General features: G+C 36.3%; 3 protein-coding genes across 3 annotated transcripts; 1 reads left to right on the top strand and 2 right to left on the bottom strand.

Annotated features, from left to right (window-relative positions):
• LOC104780241 lies at window positions 1675-4425 on the bottom strand. The gene is made up of 2 exons (XM_010504747.1): window positions 4201-4425; window positions 1675-4104 (listed from the first exon to the last, which is right to left on the bottom strand). The coding sequence occupies exon 2, from the start codon at window positions 3514-3516 to the stop codon at window positions 1810-1812; it is 1707 nt and encodes a 568-aa protein (XP_010503049.1). The 5' UTR covers window positions 3517-4104; window positions 4201-4425; the 3' UTR covers window positions 1675-1809.
• On the top strand, window positions 5080-5764 carry LOC109132474. Its single transcript, XM_019244095.1, has 2 exons — window positions 5080-5133; window positions 5240-5764. Exons 1-2 carry the CDS (start codon window positions 5080-5082, stop codon window positions 5729-5731), a joined length of 546 nt encoding a protein of 181 aa, XP_019099640.1. The 3' UTR covers window positions 5732-5764.
• On the bottom strand, window positions 5763-8154 carry LOC104780240 (BTB/POZ and MATH domain-containing protein 6). Its single transcript, XM_010504745.2, is given in 5 exon segments — window positions 5763-6120; window positions 6122-6230; window positions 6324-6612; window positions 6709-7054; window positions 7589-8154. Coding segments are annotated over 5 exon segments (1257 nt in total). The 5' UTR covers window positions 8002-8154; the 3' UTR covers window positions 5763-6020.

Below are 14595 nucleotides of genomic sequence, written 5' to 3'. Positions count from 1 at the left end.
CATGGCTAGAGTGAAAAGGTACGGAGAAATTGAGTCTCCTTGCCTGAGTCCTTTAGTGCTTTTGAAGTAACCACATGACTCACCATTAACCGAAACAGAGAATGTAGGCATTGTAATGCATTCACTGATCATAGAGACAAAAAATGGCGGAAAACCCATTGCCTTGAGGACATTGATGATGAAATCCCAATGAACAGAGTCAAAGGCCTTCCGCAAATCCACTTTTAGCATACCTCTCCCAGAGATGTTCTTTTGATTATATCTCTGAACTAATTCTGTGGCCAGCAGCACATTTTCAACAAGCAAACGCCCTGGGATGAAAGCTGATTGGGAATTTGCTATAAGATCTGGTAGGACCGACTTAAGTCTGTTGGCAAGGAGCTTTGAGATCACCTTGTAAATCGAGTTACAACATGCAATGGGTCTGAAATCTGTCATGGACGTCGCGTTCGTGGTTTTTGGGATGAGGGTGAGCAGGGTGAATAGCAGAAATGGAGCAACGCTGTGGGATCATAGCCTCTAGTTCTTCAACAGAAGGGGCGGAGGTGGTGGCAGGAGTGTTTAGCAACTTTTGAAAAAAGTCCACTGCAAGCCTCTGAATTCCTTGCTTAGAATCCACTATCTGACCATTATCATCAAGAAGATAGAGGATTTGATTATGTGCCTGACGCGTGAGAATTGCCCTGTGAAAGAATTTGGAATTCTTATCACCCTCCTCGAGCCAGAAATTCGGGATTTCTGTCTTAGGTAAGACTCCTCAGCTCTAGCGAGAATACACCACTTGCGATGAGCTTTTTTCTCCAACAGCATCTCCTGCTCTGAAGGCGAGTTGAGTAAAGCTTGTTGGGAAGATAGAAGGTCTTCATATGCCTCTGCCACTCGTTTCTCAATTGCAGAGTAGTTTTCACGGCTGAAAGCTTTGATGACACTCTTCAATTCTTTTAGTTTCTTGGACACTAGCAACATTTTAGAGCAATCAAAAGTAAGGGCGTTCCACCAGAGCTTAATCAGAGGCGCAAACTCTGGATTCTTGTTGAGAAGAGAGAGAAACTTGAACGGCCTTTTAACCTTAGTCACTGAGTGATCCAAGAAAAGGCATGATGGACTATGGTCAGAGAAGCCAGGTTCACTGAAAACCCCTAGCGAGTTTGGATAAGCTTGAAACTATTCATCATTCCCTAGGATCCTGTCAAGCTTCTTGGCCACAACATTGACAGGCTGCTTGTTGGTCCACGTGAATGTGTTACCGTAGAAAGGGAGATCTGTTAAGTGAGCCAAGGTGAGACAATGACTGAGATCACGCATACCTCTAGTTGAGTCTGAGGTTGGCGAGGAGTGCTCATGAGGATATAGTGTATGGTTGAAATCGCCAATTACTGTCCAGGGCTTGGCTGCAACCAAAGGCGAAACAGCTAGATCCTGAATTTCTCTCCATAGTAGTCTTCTCTCCTCATTGCAGGTTGATGATGCATAAACGACTGAGACTACAACTTCTGCCGGCTCAAAAGGTAACTTGACGATACACGAGATCATTTGAAGCGATTTAGAAATGACAGTGACCTGTACAGCTGGGTGCTAAACCACCCATATCTTACCAAGATCCAAAAATTCATAGTTATCCGCAAAACTCCAACCAGGAAGCAGACGAGAAAAAATTGCTTGAGCCTTCCCAGGTTGAATGTGGGTCTCAATGATCCCACCAAAAAAAGGTTTATGAACCTTTATCCACTTTTTAAAGCTTCTTCGTTTTATAGGGTCATTAAAGCCTCTTACATTACGACAAAAAATATCCATTAAAGGGATATGAAATTAGAGGATTGAAGGGCCTCCAGCCCTAGCTCTTGTGTCTTTCTTCTTAAGCATGCGTTTGGATATAACCTTTAGAAACCTATCTGACCCAGCTTCTGGGTTATCATCCTCAGCGGACATACTGTCCTGGTCGGAGTCTGATGCCTGGGTGTCACCATCCTCCACATTGCGTGATAAGTGAGAGAATAAGTTTGCAGTTAGGTCAACACAAAGCTTACCCTCATCTAACGGCAGGGCAGTTGTTGATGATATACTCTTGGGGATGGGCTTAGAGGCAGATAAGGGTGGTCTATCCACTGTGTTTACCACCCCTTTGCTTGTATTGCCACAGTTTACATGCTGCTTAGCAGATTTGGGAAGAAGCCATACTTCGTCCCTTGAACTGATGTTTTCACTGCAGACCGGAGGCACTGTCGCTGGACTGACATCAACAATTGGGAGTTGACTTTGGATGGGAAGCTTTCCGTTTCTCTTGTTTTTCTTGGACCGAGGGCATGAATCTGTGTTGTGTTTCACTGATCCACACACAGTGCAAGTTGGAGGTGCTTTGGTGCATCGGGAGACAGTGTGACCCACCGAGTTACAATGACTGCATAGAGCAGGAAGCCAGGGACTAGAAACTCGTATACGCTTGATCTGACCAGATTCAAATCTCGCATTGACAGCTTCAGGGAGGGGCTTTCGGGGATCTATTACCGTGTAGACCTTGGCGACCTCAATGTTTGTGAGTTTCTCTGTTTGCGGGTGAAGGCATACTGGATGTCCAACCAAACCAGCAATGTGCTCCAACCCTTCCCTGTTAAAGAACTCCAGGGGCACACCATGAAAATCAAGCCAAACAGGGACCATGGAGAGCTCGGGCTTCTTGGGGGTGATATCAGGCGACCACTTTGCTACAAACATAGTTTGTCCATCCACTTGCCATAAGCTCTGACTCAATATGCGACGTCTAGCGTTAGGACATGGAACCTTGAAGAGAAACGAGTGACCCTCCATTTTGGATACCGTGATATCCCGGCGTTGTCTACTCCAAATGCCATTGACGATAGCGTGAACGGCTCCACGATGAGGCGGTTCTTCATAGAATTGGCCAAGGATGAAACTATCCCAAGCCTTTTTGTTCTTTTCTATTACCGAGTTGGGGATGGTTACACAAGCTTCACCAGATTCAAGAACATACAGAGAACCTTTCTTCTCTAGTTGTATATTGTTACCTTTTACTAGAGCTTTCCAGGGGTGTTCTTCTGTCTGCTGGGGAGTCGTAGTCACAGCCAGGGGGTGTGATGGAGTCACCAGAGAGGATTTGTTGGCGGTATTGGCACCAATGTCGACAGGTACTGCTAGATCTGGTACATGATTTGAAAGAATCTCCGTAGCAGTTGTTTCCCCTGAATTTGTAGATCTAGGGTTTTCGATTGCTGCATCTGCGACCATCAAAACAGGTGATTTGCAGGGAACCGGAGAGCAATTGTTGGCTGACATCTCGGAAGAAGCAGGCAACTCAATCAAATTAGGTTGGGAAGGAACAGTCCCACCCGATTGAGGAGACTTAGTCGGTGGACTTTTCGATTCAGAAGAAACAGAAGTTGCGGATCCAGTGGGGATACCGCGAGGAGATTTTTTCTTGGCCTTAGATTTGCCCATGAGAGGCGGTGGGGACCGGCGCCGAGATCGGCGACGGTGGAGGGAGAAGGAGAGGGATCGCATTTTGAGAGAGAAAAAAAAGGAGTTATATCGCGTTTTGAAAATTCTTTTTAACCATCCGATTTTGCACCACGGGCGTCCGATTTTGCACCACGGGCCTCACAGCAAAAAAAAAATGATTTTTTGAGTTTGGCATTCGAAGATTTTCTACACCTATTCAAATTTCTTGTTTTTGACTTCTTGTTCTGTGCCTTGTTTCTTTTGAGCTTCTTATCTCTATATTTAAATATTTACACAAAGAAATAGTTCTAATGTGAAAAAGGAACTATGTAATGTAAAAAACGAAATTTATATACAATATCTAATAATATATATAATAATAATATCCTAAAAAGATTTACATATATCCTTATAAGTATTTCATCTAGCAACGAAAATAAACAGATTTATATGTTCCTCCAACTCCTAACAGAAAAATAGAATAAAAAAAGTAAAAATTATTAGTTTTGTTGTTTCATGATACGCCGAGTCCTCCTCTTGTTGGAAACAGAAACATAATTTTGTAAAGCTTGAAGTCGAAGAAAAAGTTGATTATATTCCTCAACGGTTCCAGTCTCATCTGCTAACACTTTTCCACACCAATTACACGACCTGCCAAAATAATTTTCAACATATCAAAATTACAAAACTATCAAATTAGAAAGATGAAAAAAAGAAAAAAAAAATTGGTGATAGAACATAACATACTTGACAGAACCGTTGTTGCCTTCACGACGAATAGGAGTTTTAACACAGCAGTGACCACACCACATCCTTTCTTCTACTTCACCGCTTGTTGTTTCTGCCATCGTTCGTGGTTTTAACACAAAACCACTAATTATTAATTATATATATAGAGAGAGGACTAGTCTCTAAAGCTGATACCTTTTAGGTTTTGGAAAGTTGGATTAAATTAAATAAAAGGAAACTTTATAGAGAGTTAAATTAGGAGATTTTGTTTGTCTTCTTTTAAGTGGATTTATATAGGTTTGTATGACTTGGAGAGCAAGGAATTAATTTGTTTATACGACAGACACGTTTTTGATTTTGAGCGTGATATCTTTCTTTGACTTTGAGCGTGGTCAATAATTAAATTAAAAATTAAAAAAACATGGAAAGATAAAAAGAGATTTTATGAAGCTTTGGGTCCAAGTAATGATATAAGTCAGAAATACATATTTATACACTTTAACTTTGTAATATTGAATTAAATAATTACAGTAAACTAATTGCGCTTTTTTATGTATAAAAAATAAACTAAAGTACTAGTATAATGGAATTATAAATTACGGAAATCCGTAAATAAAAATTATACATCAAGTCATCTTAGAACAAGAATGATACCAGCGGACCCTATCTGTCAACGGTGTTGTATAGCAGAGGAAACTACTAATCACATTCTGTTTACTTGCCCATTTGCTCTGTCTGTTTGGAGATGTGTGATTAGTAATGTTGGTCATCTCAGATTTGAGGATGACTTGGAAGAAAATATTGAAAACCTCCTCCAGAAGTCTAAAAATAACTCCTCCGTCGCCCATCACAGTCTTCTACCATTTTGGATCATGTGGCGACTCTGGAAATCCAGAAATGACTTCCTCTATCAGAAGATTTCAAGACTTCCAAATATTGAAGCTGCAAAAGGTATTAAAGAAGCCAACGACTGGATAGACGCTAATAAGAACCTGATAAGTAGAGATCACGGATCCCAACTTTCTCATTCAGTCCAACCAATGCGAAAATCAGATAGGAATGGTTGTGGTCTCCACCACCGGACGGTTGGCTTAAGTGTAATTTTGATAGTGGCTTTGTAATGGATCGCTCTTTCACAAATACTGGTTGGATATTACGTGATAGTAATGGTAAAATGATCATGGCGGGAGGTGCTAAACTACGCTCTTCCATATCACCACTGCAAGCCGAAGCGCTTGGATTCCTACATGTCCTCCAGGTAATGTGGACTCATGGTCTACGATATATATGGTTCGAGAGTGATAATCGACAATTAGTGACGCTGATCAATAAGGGAGAAGATAATGTGGTTCTCGGTCCGTTACTCAACGATATCAGGTTCTGGATATCCAAATTTCCTAACTCATCGCTGGATCATGTGAACCGAGAAAGAAATTCGGCGGCAGACACAATAGCTAAACAGGCTGCTACTAATACCTCTATGTATACTCTATATACTGTACCACCTTGTTGGTTGGTTGACTATTTGTATCAACCTTATACAATCTAATATCATTCAGATGTTAAAAAAAAAAAAAAAAAATTATAATTAGCTAATACATATATAATAAAATAAAATAAATTTATATTACATACAGATATGGAAATAAAGACTTTGAAAATAAAACCAAAAAAGAAAAATCCACAGAGCTGTGGAGGAAAATGAAAGGTGGAAAACCAATTCATCACCGAAGAGGGACTAGAAAGACTAGTGCACAGCCGCATAGCTCTTCTCTTGTGGTTTAGGAGTTTGAATCCACTTCCGTTTCATAGAGTAACATATATGGGCAAGGAAAGACTCACCGGGTTGAAGCTCCTCTACGTGGTTCGCTGCCTGAGTCTTCGGCTGCTGGTCTCACCACCGTCAGAGAGTTGGCCCCAAACACTCTGAGACTTTCCTCCTCCGCTGCTACTTGTTTCGTCATAACCAGCCACCGCCTTTAGTAGCTCGGACTGGAGGTTTGGATAGTCATCCTTCACATCTTCATAAGCTTTTGTCTGCAGAACAGCTATAGTTTTCCAAGACAGCCGTAAAAAAAAAATTCAAACTCACAGAAGATTTATATCAACATGGTCTCATTAAAGCTATATCTTGATCGTACCTGCTAGGTTTTCTGCAGCGAAGTTTAGGGAAACGCTTTTTAGTTCAGTTGCATTATATCTGTCGGATAAAGCTAAGATCTTGGATACGGAGCTGATAGATACGGCTTTGCAGATGTGAGATTCACACAATGATCTGAGCCTACTCAGATTGTATTTGGTCGCAGCTGCCAAAAGCTTTACGATCAGTGTCTCATCTATCTCGGACAGCTTTAATAGGCCAAATGAATGAGCCGTAACTGGTTCCACATCTCCCGAGAGAGAGTCTTTATACATGAAGTGTAACAAGGCCTGTATAAGGTGAAACATTGCCAGGGATAAAATACCGACAAATAATACTCAAGACGAAAAAATTATTAAGTGAAGCTATAAACTCGAAATTCCCACCTTGAAGACCTTAGGTTCCAAATCGCTGATCACTACCTCATTGTTGTTAGCTTCTGGCATATTGTAAAACATTGATCTGAAAAACGAAGATCGTGCAGCCAAAACCAATTTATGAGCTTCAAACTTCTCACCAGCAATGTCAATTTTGACATCCGAGCCTTCCAAAGTATCTAGCAACTTCCCAAAGTCTGATCCAAGTTCTGAATCTGGGACATGTATAGAGTGTAGCCGTGGACAATGTATTTCTGAAACAACAACTCCAACTGTACAATTGATTTTCAAACAATCGTCTTTCAGGTAGTCAGATGTCTCAAGCAAGGAACGTCTGAAGAAACGCTTGTATCCCCTGTTCAAAAATCCAAAGAAAATAAACACGAATCAGAGGGCTCTGAAGTAGCAGTAGTACAAAAGATAGCAGCAAAGAGAGTGTTTAAACAAAAAAAACCGGCCATTGAAGATACTTAAAAGACTTCAAAGCTACTGGCTACTGCAACCACACTAAAAAGGAAAAATCCAGTTAATCACCTAAACAAGGTTATCTTAACAACACTATGACAGTTCAGATAGCTTACACACCTTAGAATTTTATAGATTTCCCATTCAACTTTCATTGCATCACCAACATAGAACTAGCCATACCCTTTTCTTGTCCCCAACAATTTACCCATAATCATTGTTAGAAATGGAGCAAGAGACCAACACAATACATGAGCAAGTCGAAAACTTTATCGAACCGAGTAAAATAGCTAAAAATTCTCCAAAACTGTGTTAAATTGAAATATCATGCACCATTGACAAAACAGAGTTCACATCCCAAGAACAAGTATAATTTGCATACGAGAAAACACGAGAGAACCAAGAGGCAAGAATCAAGCCATACCACATACTTCCTCTGTATTTAAGAGTGTAAGGACCACCATCAAGTGAACGATCGAAATGGCTATGAACCTTATGCTTCCCTTTACCACTTTGATCAACAAGGGAAAGCTCGAAAAGCGCTCTAACTTCAGTACCTTCACTAGCGAGAACGATGAACACAGAGACGTAAGAAGAGCTGTCCTCTTGGTTCTTACCATCTGGGTAGACAAAGATAGTCCATTGATAACCTCCGACGGAGAAGTTATCACTTGCTATGTGTTTCCCTACTCCAATCCCTTTGGCTAAACTGTATCCTTGGATCACGAATTGGTGCGATCCGTTCACGGTTTGTGTGACCGATCTCGAGCTCGTAGGTGATTCGATTCGATCTGCGTTCGTGTTGGGGCTTGATGATGATCGGCTGGGTCTGGTCATTGGTGGCCCTTCAAATTTGGACTCAGATGGAGAAGATTCTCATGGAGATTTCTAGGGTTTTCCCAATTTGGGGAAATTTCAGCAAAATTCAAACCGTCGTAGGAAACGGGCAGAGGAAGAATGATGAGTCGGTCTGAGAAGGGTATAATGGTCATTGTACAAAAGAAAGACCCGATGAGGCAGTAATAAGGTAAGGGGTTGTTTGGTTACTGAGTCTAAATAAACCTGGTTTAGGTTAATATCTAATCCGATATCCGAACTGTGGCTGCATAAACCTGGTCCTGGATTGTATGGAAAAGTAAGATTTAGGATTTAAGATTTAAGGTTAATATCTAACTCGATTTTCGAATTATATCATTTTTTTTTCTCAACTGTTATTTTGTTTTTCTTATTCAGCCAAAAAACTAACCAATATTTTACATGGGACAATTTTTGGATTGAACCTTTCTTATTCACTCTCTCATAGCTAAAGAAACAAATTATTGATTAAGAAAATAAATTCTGTATATCAATTAATTTTATAATTATTAATTCTAAACATTATATTATATTTTTAAATTATAACATCTAAACCCAAATTACTCTTTTTATAAATCCAAATTAAAATACAATTTTATTTAATTGTAAAATCTAAACCCTAACCACTATTTTATAAACCCAAACCGACATATAATTTTGTTTAATTGTAAAATCTAAACTCTAACCACTCTTTTGTAAACCCAAACCGACATATAATTTTGTTTAATTGTANGACCGATCTCGAGCTCGTAGGTGATTCGATTCGATCTGCGTTCGTGTTGGGGCTTGATGATGATCGGCTGGGTCTGGTCATTGGTGGCCCTTCAAATTTGGACTCAGATGGAGAAGATTCTCATGGAGATTTCTAGGGTTTTCCCAATTTGGGGAAATTTCAGCAAAATTCAAACCGTCGTAGGAAACGGGCAGAGGAAGAATGATGAGTCGGTCTGAGAAGGGTATAATGGTCATTGTACAAAAGAAAGACCCGATGAGGCAGTAATAAGGTAAGGGGTTGTTTGGTTACTGAGTCTAAATAAACCTGGTTTAGGTTAATATCTAATCCGATATCCGAACTGTGGCTGCATAAACCTGGTCCTGGATTGTATGGAAAAGTAAGATTTAGGATTTAAGATTTAAGGTTAATATCTAACTCGATTTTCGAATTATATCATTTTTTTTTCTCAACTGTTATTTTGTTTTTCTTATTCAGCCAAAAAACTAACCAATATTTTACATGGGACAATTTTTGGATTGAACCTTTCTTATTCACTCTCTCATAGCTAAAGAAACAAATTATTGATTAAGAAAATAAATTCTGTATATCAATTAATTTTATAATTATTAATTCTAAACATTATATTATATTTTTAAATTATAACATCTAAACCCAAATTACTCTTTTTATAAATCCAAATTAAAATACAATTTTATTTAATTGTAAAATCTAAACCCTAACCACTATTTTATAAACCCAAACCGACATATAATTTTGTTTAATTGTAAAATCTAAACTCTAACCACTCTTTTGTAAACCCAAACCGACATATAATTTTGTTTAATTGTAAAATCTAAACTCTAAACTCTAATCATTCTTTTGTAAACCCAAACCGACACATAATTTTGTTTAATTGTAAAAACTAAACCCTAACCACTTTTTTGTAAACCCAAACCGACATATGATTTCGTTTAATTGTAAAATCTAAACTCTAATCATTATTTTATAAACCTAAACCAAAATAACTTCCTTAATAAAAAAACTACAGAATTAGTTTCCTTAACTTGTTTTGTCTTTTTATTTTAGTTTTGATTTATTTTATAAATATGACACAAGATTTTAACCCGCGGTACACCGCGGGATAATTTTTTATTTTTTAATTGTATAATTATATTGATATTTTTTGTTTTATTTAGTATTTAAGATTGTATCATTATATTTTGATTGTAAATTCTAAAATTTGAGTTGGGGTACACCGCATGACAATTTGTTTTTTTTACATAATTGTTATTTAATCAATATAATCATAATATTATAATATTGATGGTATTAAAAATAATGAAATGATGATTTATTCGTGTTGTAGCATCAAGTTAATAGTATTTTAAATTTTTGTTAATATCGACCCAAACCCGTCGGCCGCATAACTCCGCTCGATGAGATTTTAGATTTTTAATAGTTTTTAAACTATTCTATATAGTACAATTAAACGGTTTGACTAATAATCAGATTAAACAAATACAATCATATTTAAATCATAATATGTTTTATATATATATATTTCAAACTCCGTGACAAATGATATAAACAAATTTTCCTTGTATTTCCATCTGTTAAAGGCAATAGTGGTACTGTGAATTTTAAAGTGTTGAAAATTATGTAACAAAAACATAGTTGGTAACATTGATTATATGGGGTATAAGTACATAAATAAATGTGTTTTTAGGAAAGCATTTGCAAGAAATTACAAAATTTGCAATGATTAAGTTGTGCAAGTAAATTACACCAATTAATAGAATCTAGATATGATAGTGAAAGATGAAAAAAAAAAATATGATAGTGAACCGGGTGCAATGATATTGTCCATCGACACCAGCAAATTACTTAGTAGCCCTGGGCATTCGGGTACCCGATCGGATTCGGGTTTGGATGTTCAGGTTTTCGGATTTTCGGATGTAGAGATATAAAACCCGTTCGAGTATTTTATAATTTCGGGTCGGGTATGGGTAATTTGGCTTCAGGTTTGGATAATTTTGGGTAAACCCGAATTCATAATTTTTTTTTTGTCGTGAAAAGAAAAAAAAATTACCTTCTAGCTCCCTTTTCTTTTTTCCATCTTCTTCATCTCTCTAATCTTCAGCCAAAAACCCTAGATTTATTCATCCATATCCACCATTTCAAGAACCAAATCTTTCAAGTCTCCTACCAAATCTATATTTATCTCTGTTTTCAATACCACTCACTCCTCAAAAGTCAAACACCATAAACTATCACTCATTTTTTTAGATTTGCTTGTCATATTTCTCATAAAATTGATTTGGGTAATAAAAATATAAATTGATTAGGGATTCTAGAGTTCTTCCGTTGATTACGAAAGGAAAAAATAAGTCAATTACGAATTTTAGATTACATATGTATATTTAAATATATATATATATATATATATATATAATATTTTCATACTAAGACATAATAACTAAGGTGGCAAAATGGTTTATAACGCACCAATTAATGCATAAGGTACTGGGTTCGAATCCAAAAAAGTGCACTTTTGTACTTATTTCAGGTCAATTCGGATCTTCTTCGGGTATTGGGTAATACCCGAACCCGATCGGGTATCCGAATCTCAGGAAAACTAAATCCGATCGGGTATTTGATGTCATCCGAATCCGAACCGAACTGCCTATTTTGGGTCGGATTTGGGTTCAGGTTTCGGATTCGGTTAATATGCCCAAGCCTATTACTTAGGTACTACTGCGTTTCATATCTTTGTAATTAAAATTCTATGGTAGGTATATTTTTATTTCTATTAAGAGAATAGAAATTAGAAACGAAAAAAGCATATCTTGATATGTAGCCTAAATATTAGAAAGTAATAGTGCTACACTACCGTACCAAAGATTTTGTGAGATTTGATTGACTGCAAACTTATTTTATCTTTTTTTTTTTGTTTAAATTTCAAGCTTAATAAGTACATCTATTTTTCCAGAAGATCCTAAAAGTTTACTTGTCAAGAACTAGTCAAAGATGATAGTCTATTGAACTTAAATATTCTTAAACCAATTATAACTTTTTCGAATATGGCAACAACTATTCTGAAATCTTTTTATTGAATTATTTGAATAACCAAATAAAGTTTGGCACAAAACCATACTTTTATGTTAAATCAAATAACCATTAAATGATAAACTTGGAAAGTTCGAGAAATAAAATAAAAAGAACAAAAGCAAGAAATAACCAAACTTCATTCATCTCAATATTGGCCATTAAGACATAGTTTTTTTTTACTCAGCCTTCTATGATATTAATTCACATCATCCTTGTTCTCACCATTTTTGATTTAGGAGCTTCAAAGTTTAAAAAGCAGTCGTCAATCCCATTTCTTCTTAATTTTTCTCCAAGTGCATTGGTTGAATACACAAAATAGTTAATTATTACACAAGACATGTTTATATATAGATAAGTAGTATATTTAACTTACTTGTCATCCTTCATAAAGTTAGCTTTTTAGTAGGCTGGTTGTTTGCTTCAAGAGTCTCCATCTCCCAAATGTTAGAGACCACACACATCTAGAAATGAAAACCAAAATAATTTACTAAATAGTTTAAATTTGCTCGTAATATATATTAACACTCATATGGTTTTAAAAAAATACTTACCAATCAAATATATAGGGATTTAGATTACCACTCAGAAATTTCTGAAATTTACCCTATGGTAAATTGTTAGAATCATATTTCTGTGGGCAGATGCATGGATCTTAACACCCTATAATAATAAAATAAAAAAAAAGAATAACCAAACAATATTAGAGACAACAAAATATAAAAATAATAATAGACAATGAAATAAGAGAAAGAAAAAAAAAAGAAATAGCAAATGACAACATTTTCATCGTCCAAAACTAATTCTTGTAACTAAAACTTTCTTTGCTTGTCGTATAGAGGGAGAGCTTAGATAGATATGCAAGTGCAAAGTATTTATAGACCCTCTTAGATAGATATGCAAGTGCAAAGTATTTATAGTGTTTTAATTTGGATTAAGAAAAAGAGGGTTTTGGATGAGAGTATATATAAAAAAATCTTGCCGAGCAAGTGTACAATATTTTGAGATCACGATTTTGAACATAATTGGAAATTAGTTATGCAATATTAGTTATGGAATATGCTATAATTATGAGTGTAAATGTATATTATCTAGAATTTCCTATTAGTAATCAATATCGAAATAATATTACCATTTTTGTAAATCGAAGAAAAATCCATTGAATCCATATTGTTAGCACTTCAGATTTTTTAGGTAATCTTCAATATTGTTTTCTATCTTCTTGCATAATTTCTAGGGCAGCAAATGATCATTTACCAAATCCGATTTTGGTTTCCGATTTTAAAGTCATATTTCAATTATTGTTATTTTGTAAAAATTTATAGGGATTAACTTTGTAAATTATTATAAGTAAAAAGGTAGAACACAAAATGTAATTAAAAAATGTATATATAGATGACATGACAGTTTGTTGTGTTTTGATTGGTTAATTTAGAGAGGATGGGTGAACCCAAAATTTTTTCTTTTACATGAAAGGAAGTTGATAAGCCCCAATAAAATAAAAAGCCGAAGAGACTAGGTGGATAATTAGTAATGACCTGAATAACAATATCAGCCTCAGTTAGAGGTGTCAATTGGGCTTTAGGCCCGCGGGCTTGGTCTATTTAATATCATTGCGGATCGGACATGGGCCCTTAATTTTATGCCCAAAAATTGGCGGAGCGGGTATGGGTAGTGATACGTCGCACGCCGCCTATGGCGGACCTGTCCGCGGCAGATCACTGAAAATACGGGACCGTCATGGTCAGTCTGTTCGGTCGCGGGCATGTCCGTTTGACATCTTTAGCCTCAGTAAAAGGATCCATGTCATGTGACCATTATAAGTGTCCAAGGTCTCATTATCAAATATAATCAGAAAAATAAAATAAAAAAACCATTGCAATTCATATGTATCAGAAAGAAGAAAAAAAGTTCTTTGATTATAGTTAGAGCCTCTCTGTAGCATCAAAACTTGTAAAAGAAAACGAAAGTTACAAAACAATGAAAAAAGTATATTGGCTAGGAAGGATTAACAAACATGAACAAACTGCTAGTTCATAAATTTTTCTCAACATGTGAAAGGGCTTGTGAACAATGAAGAAACAACTTACTTCAATGCCCGAAACTATTAATTGTATAAATGATACGGTCAATTAAGAACGATGGTTTCCACAGGATAAAATTTAGATTAAAAAAAAAATTACAAATAAAGAAAAGAAAGATTTACTCAGATGTCATACATTTTAGGTAATATTATCATAATTATACAAAACTTTTTTTTATTACTATCATATTTCGGGTATTTTTAATATACCCATTATGTCCTTGTTTTATGTTATAGGAAAAAAACATAATTACAAAGAATGTCATTGCCACGTCAGATGCCATGTCAGAAATCGCTGACGTGTATTAAATAACTCTGTCATAACGCGTTACAGAGGTAATGACAACTGAGTTACAGTATGTTGCGGCTGATTTATGGAAAAACATCTGAGTTATGAGCGGACGGCTGACTTAGAGCATAACTCAGTCAAGAGTTACAGCTGACTTAGTGAAATCTGGTTGAGTTATAAGCGTAACTCAGTCGCCCTTACGGCTGAGTTTTAATCCAATGGTTGAGTTGTCAAAATTTTGGCTGAGTTATCACTACGACACGGTTGAATTAACTTTCTGAATCTGGCTGAGTTATGAACAACAGCTAACTTATGAGATGTGGTTATGACTGAGTTATGGTTAAGTATTATAACTCAGCCGTCATGAGCTGACTTATCAGAAAA

This window comes from Camelina sativa, chromosome 4 (assembly GCF_000633955.1).
Source record: "Camelina sativa cultivar DH55 chromosome 4, Cs, whole genome shotgun sequence".
Classification (NCBI taxonomy): domain Eukaryota; kingdom Viridiplantae; phylum Streptophyta; class Magnoliopsida; order Brassicales; family Brassicaceae; genus Camelina; species Camelina sativa.
The sequence above is the reverse complement of the archived record's forward strand: the minus strand, read 5'-3'. Positions and strand labels throughout refer to the sequence as shown.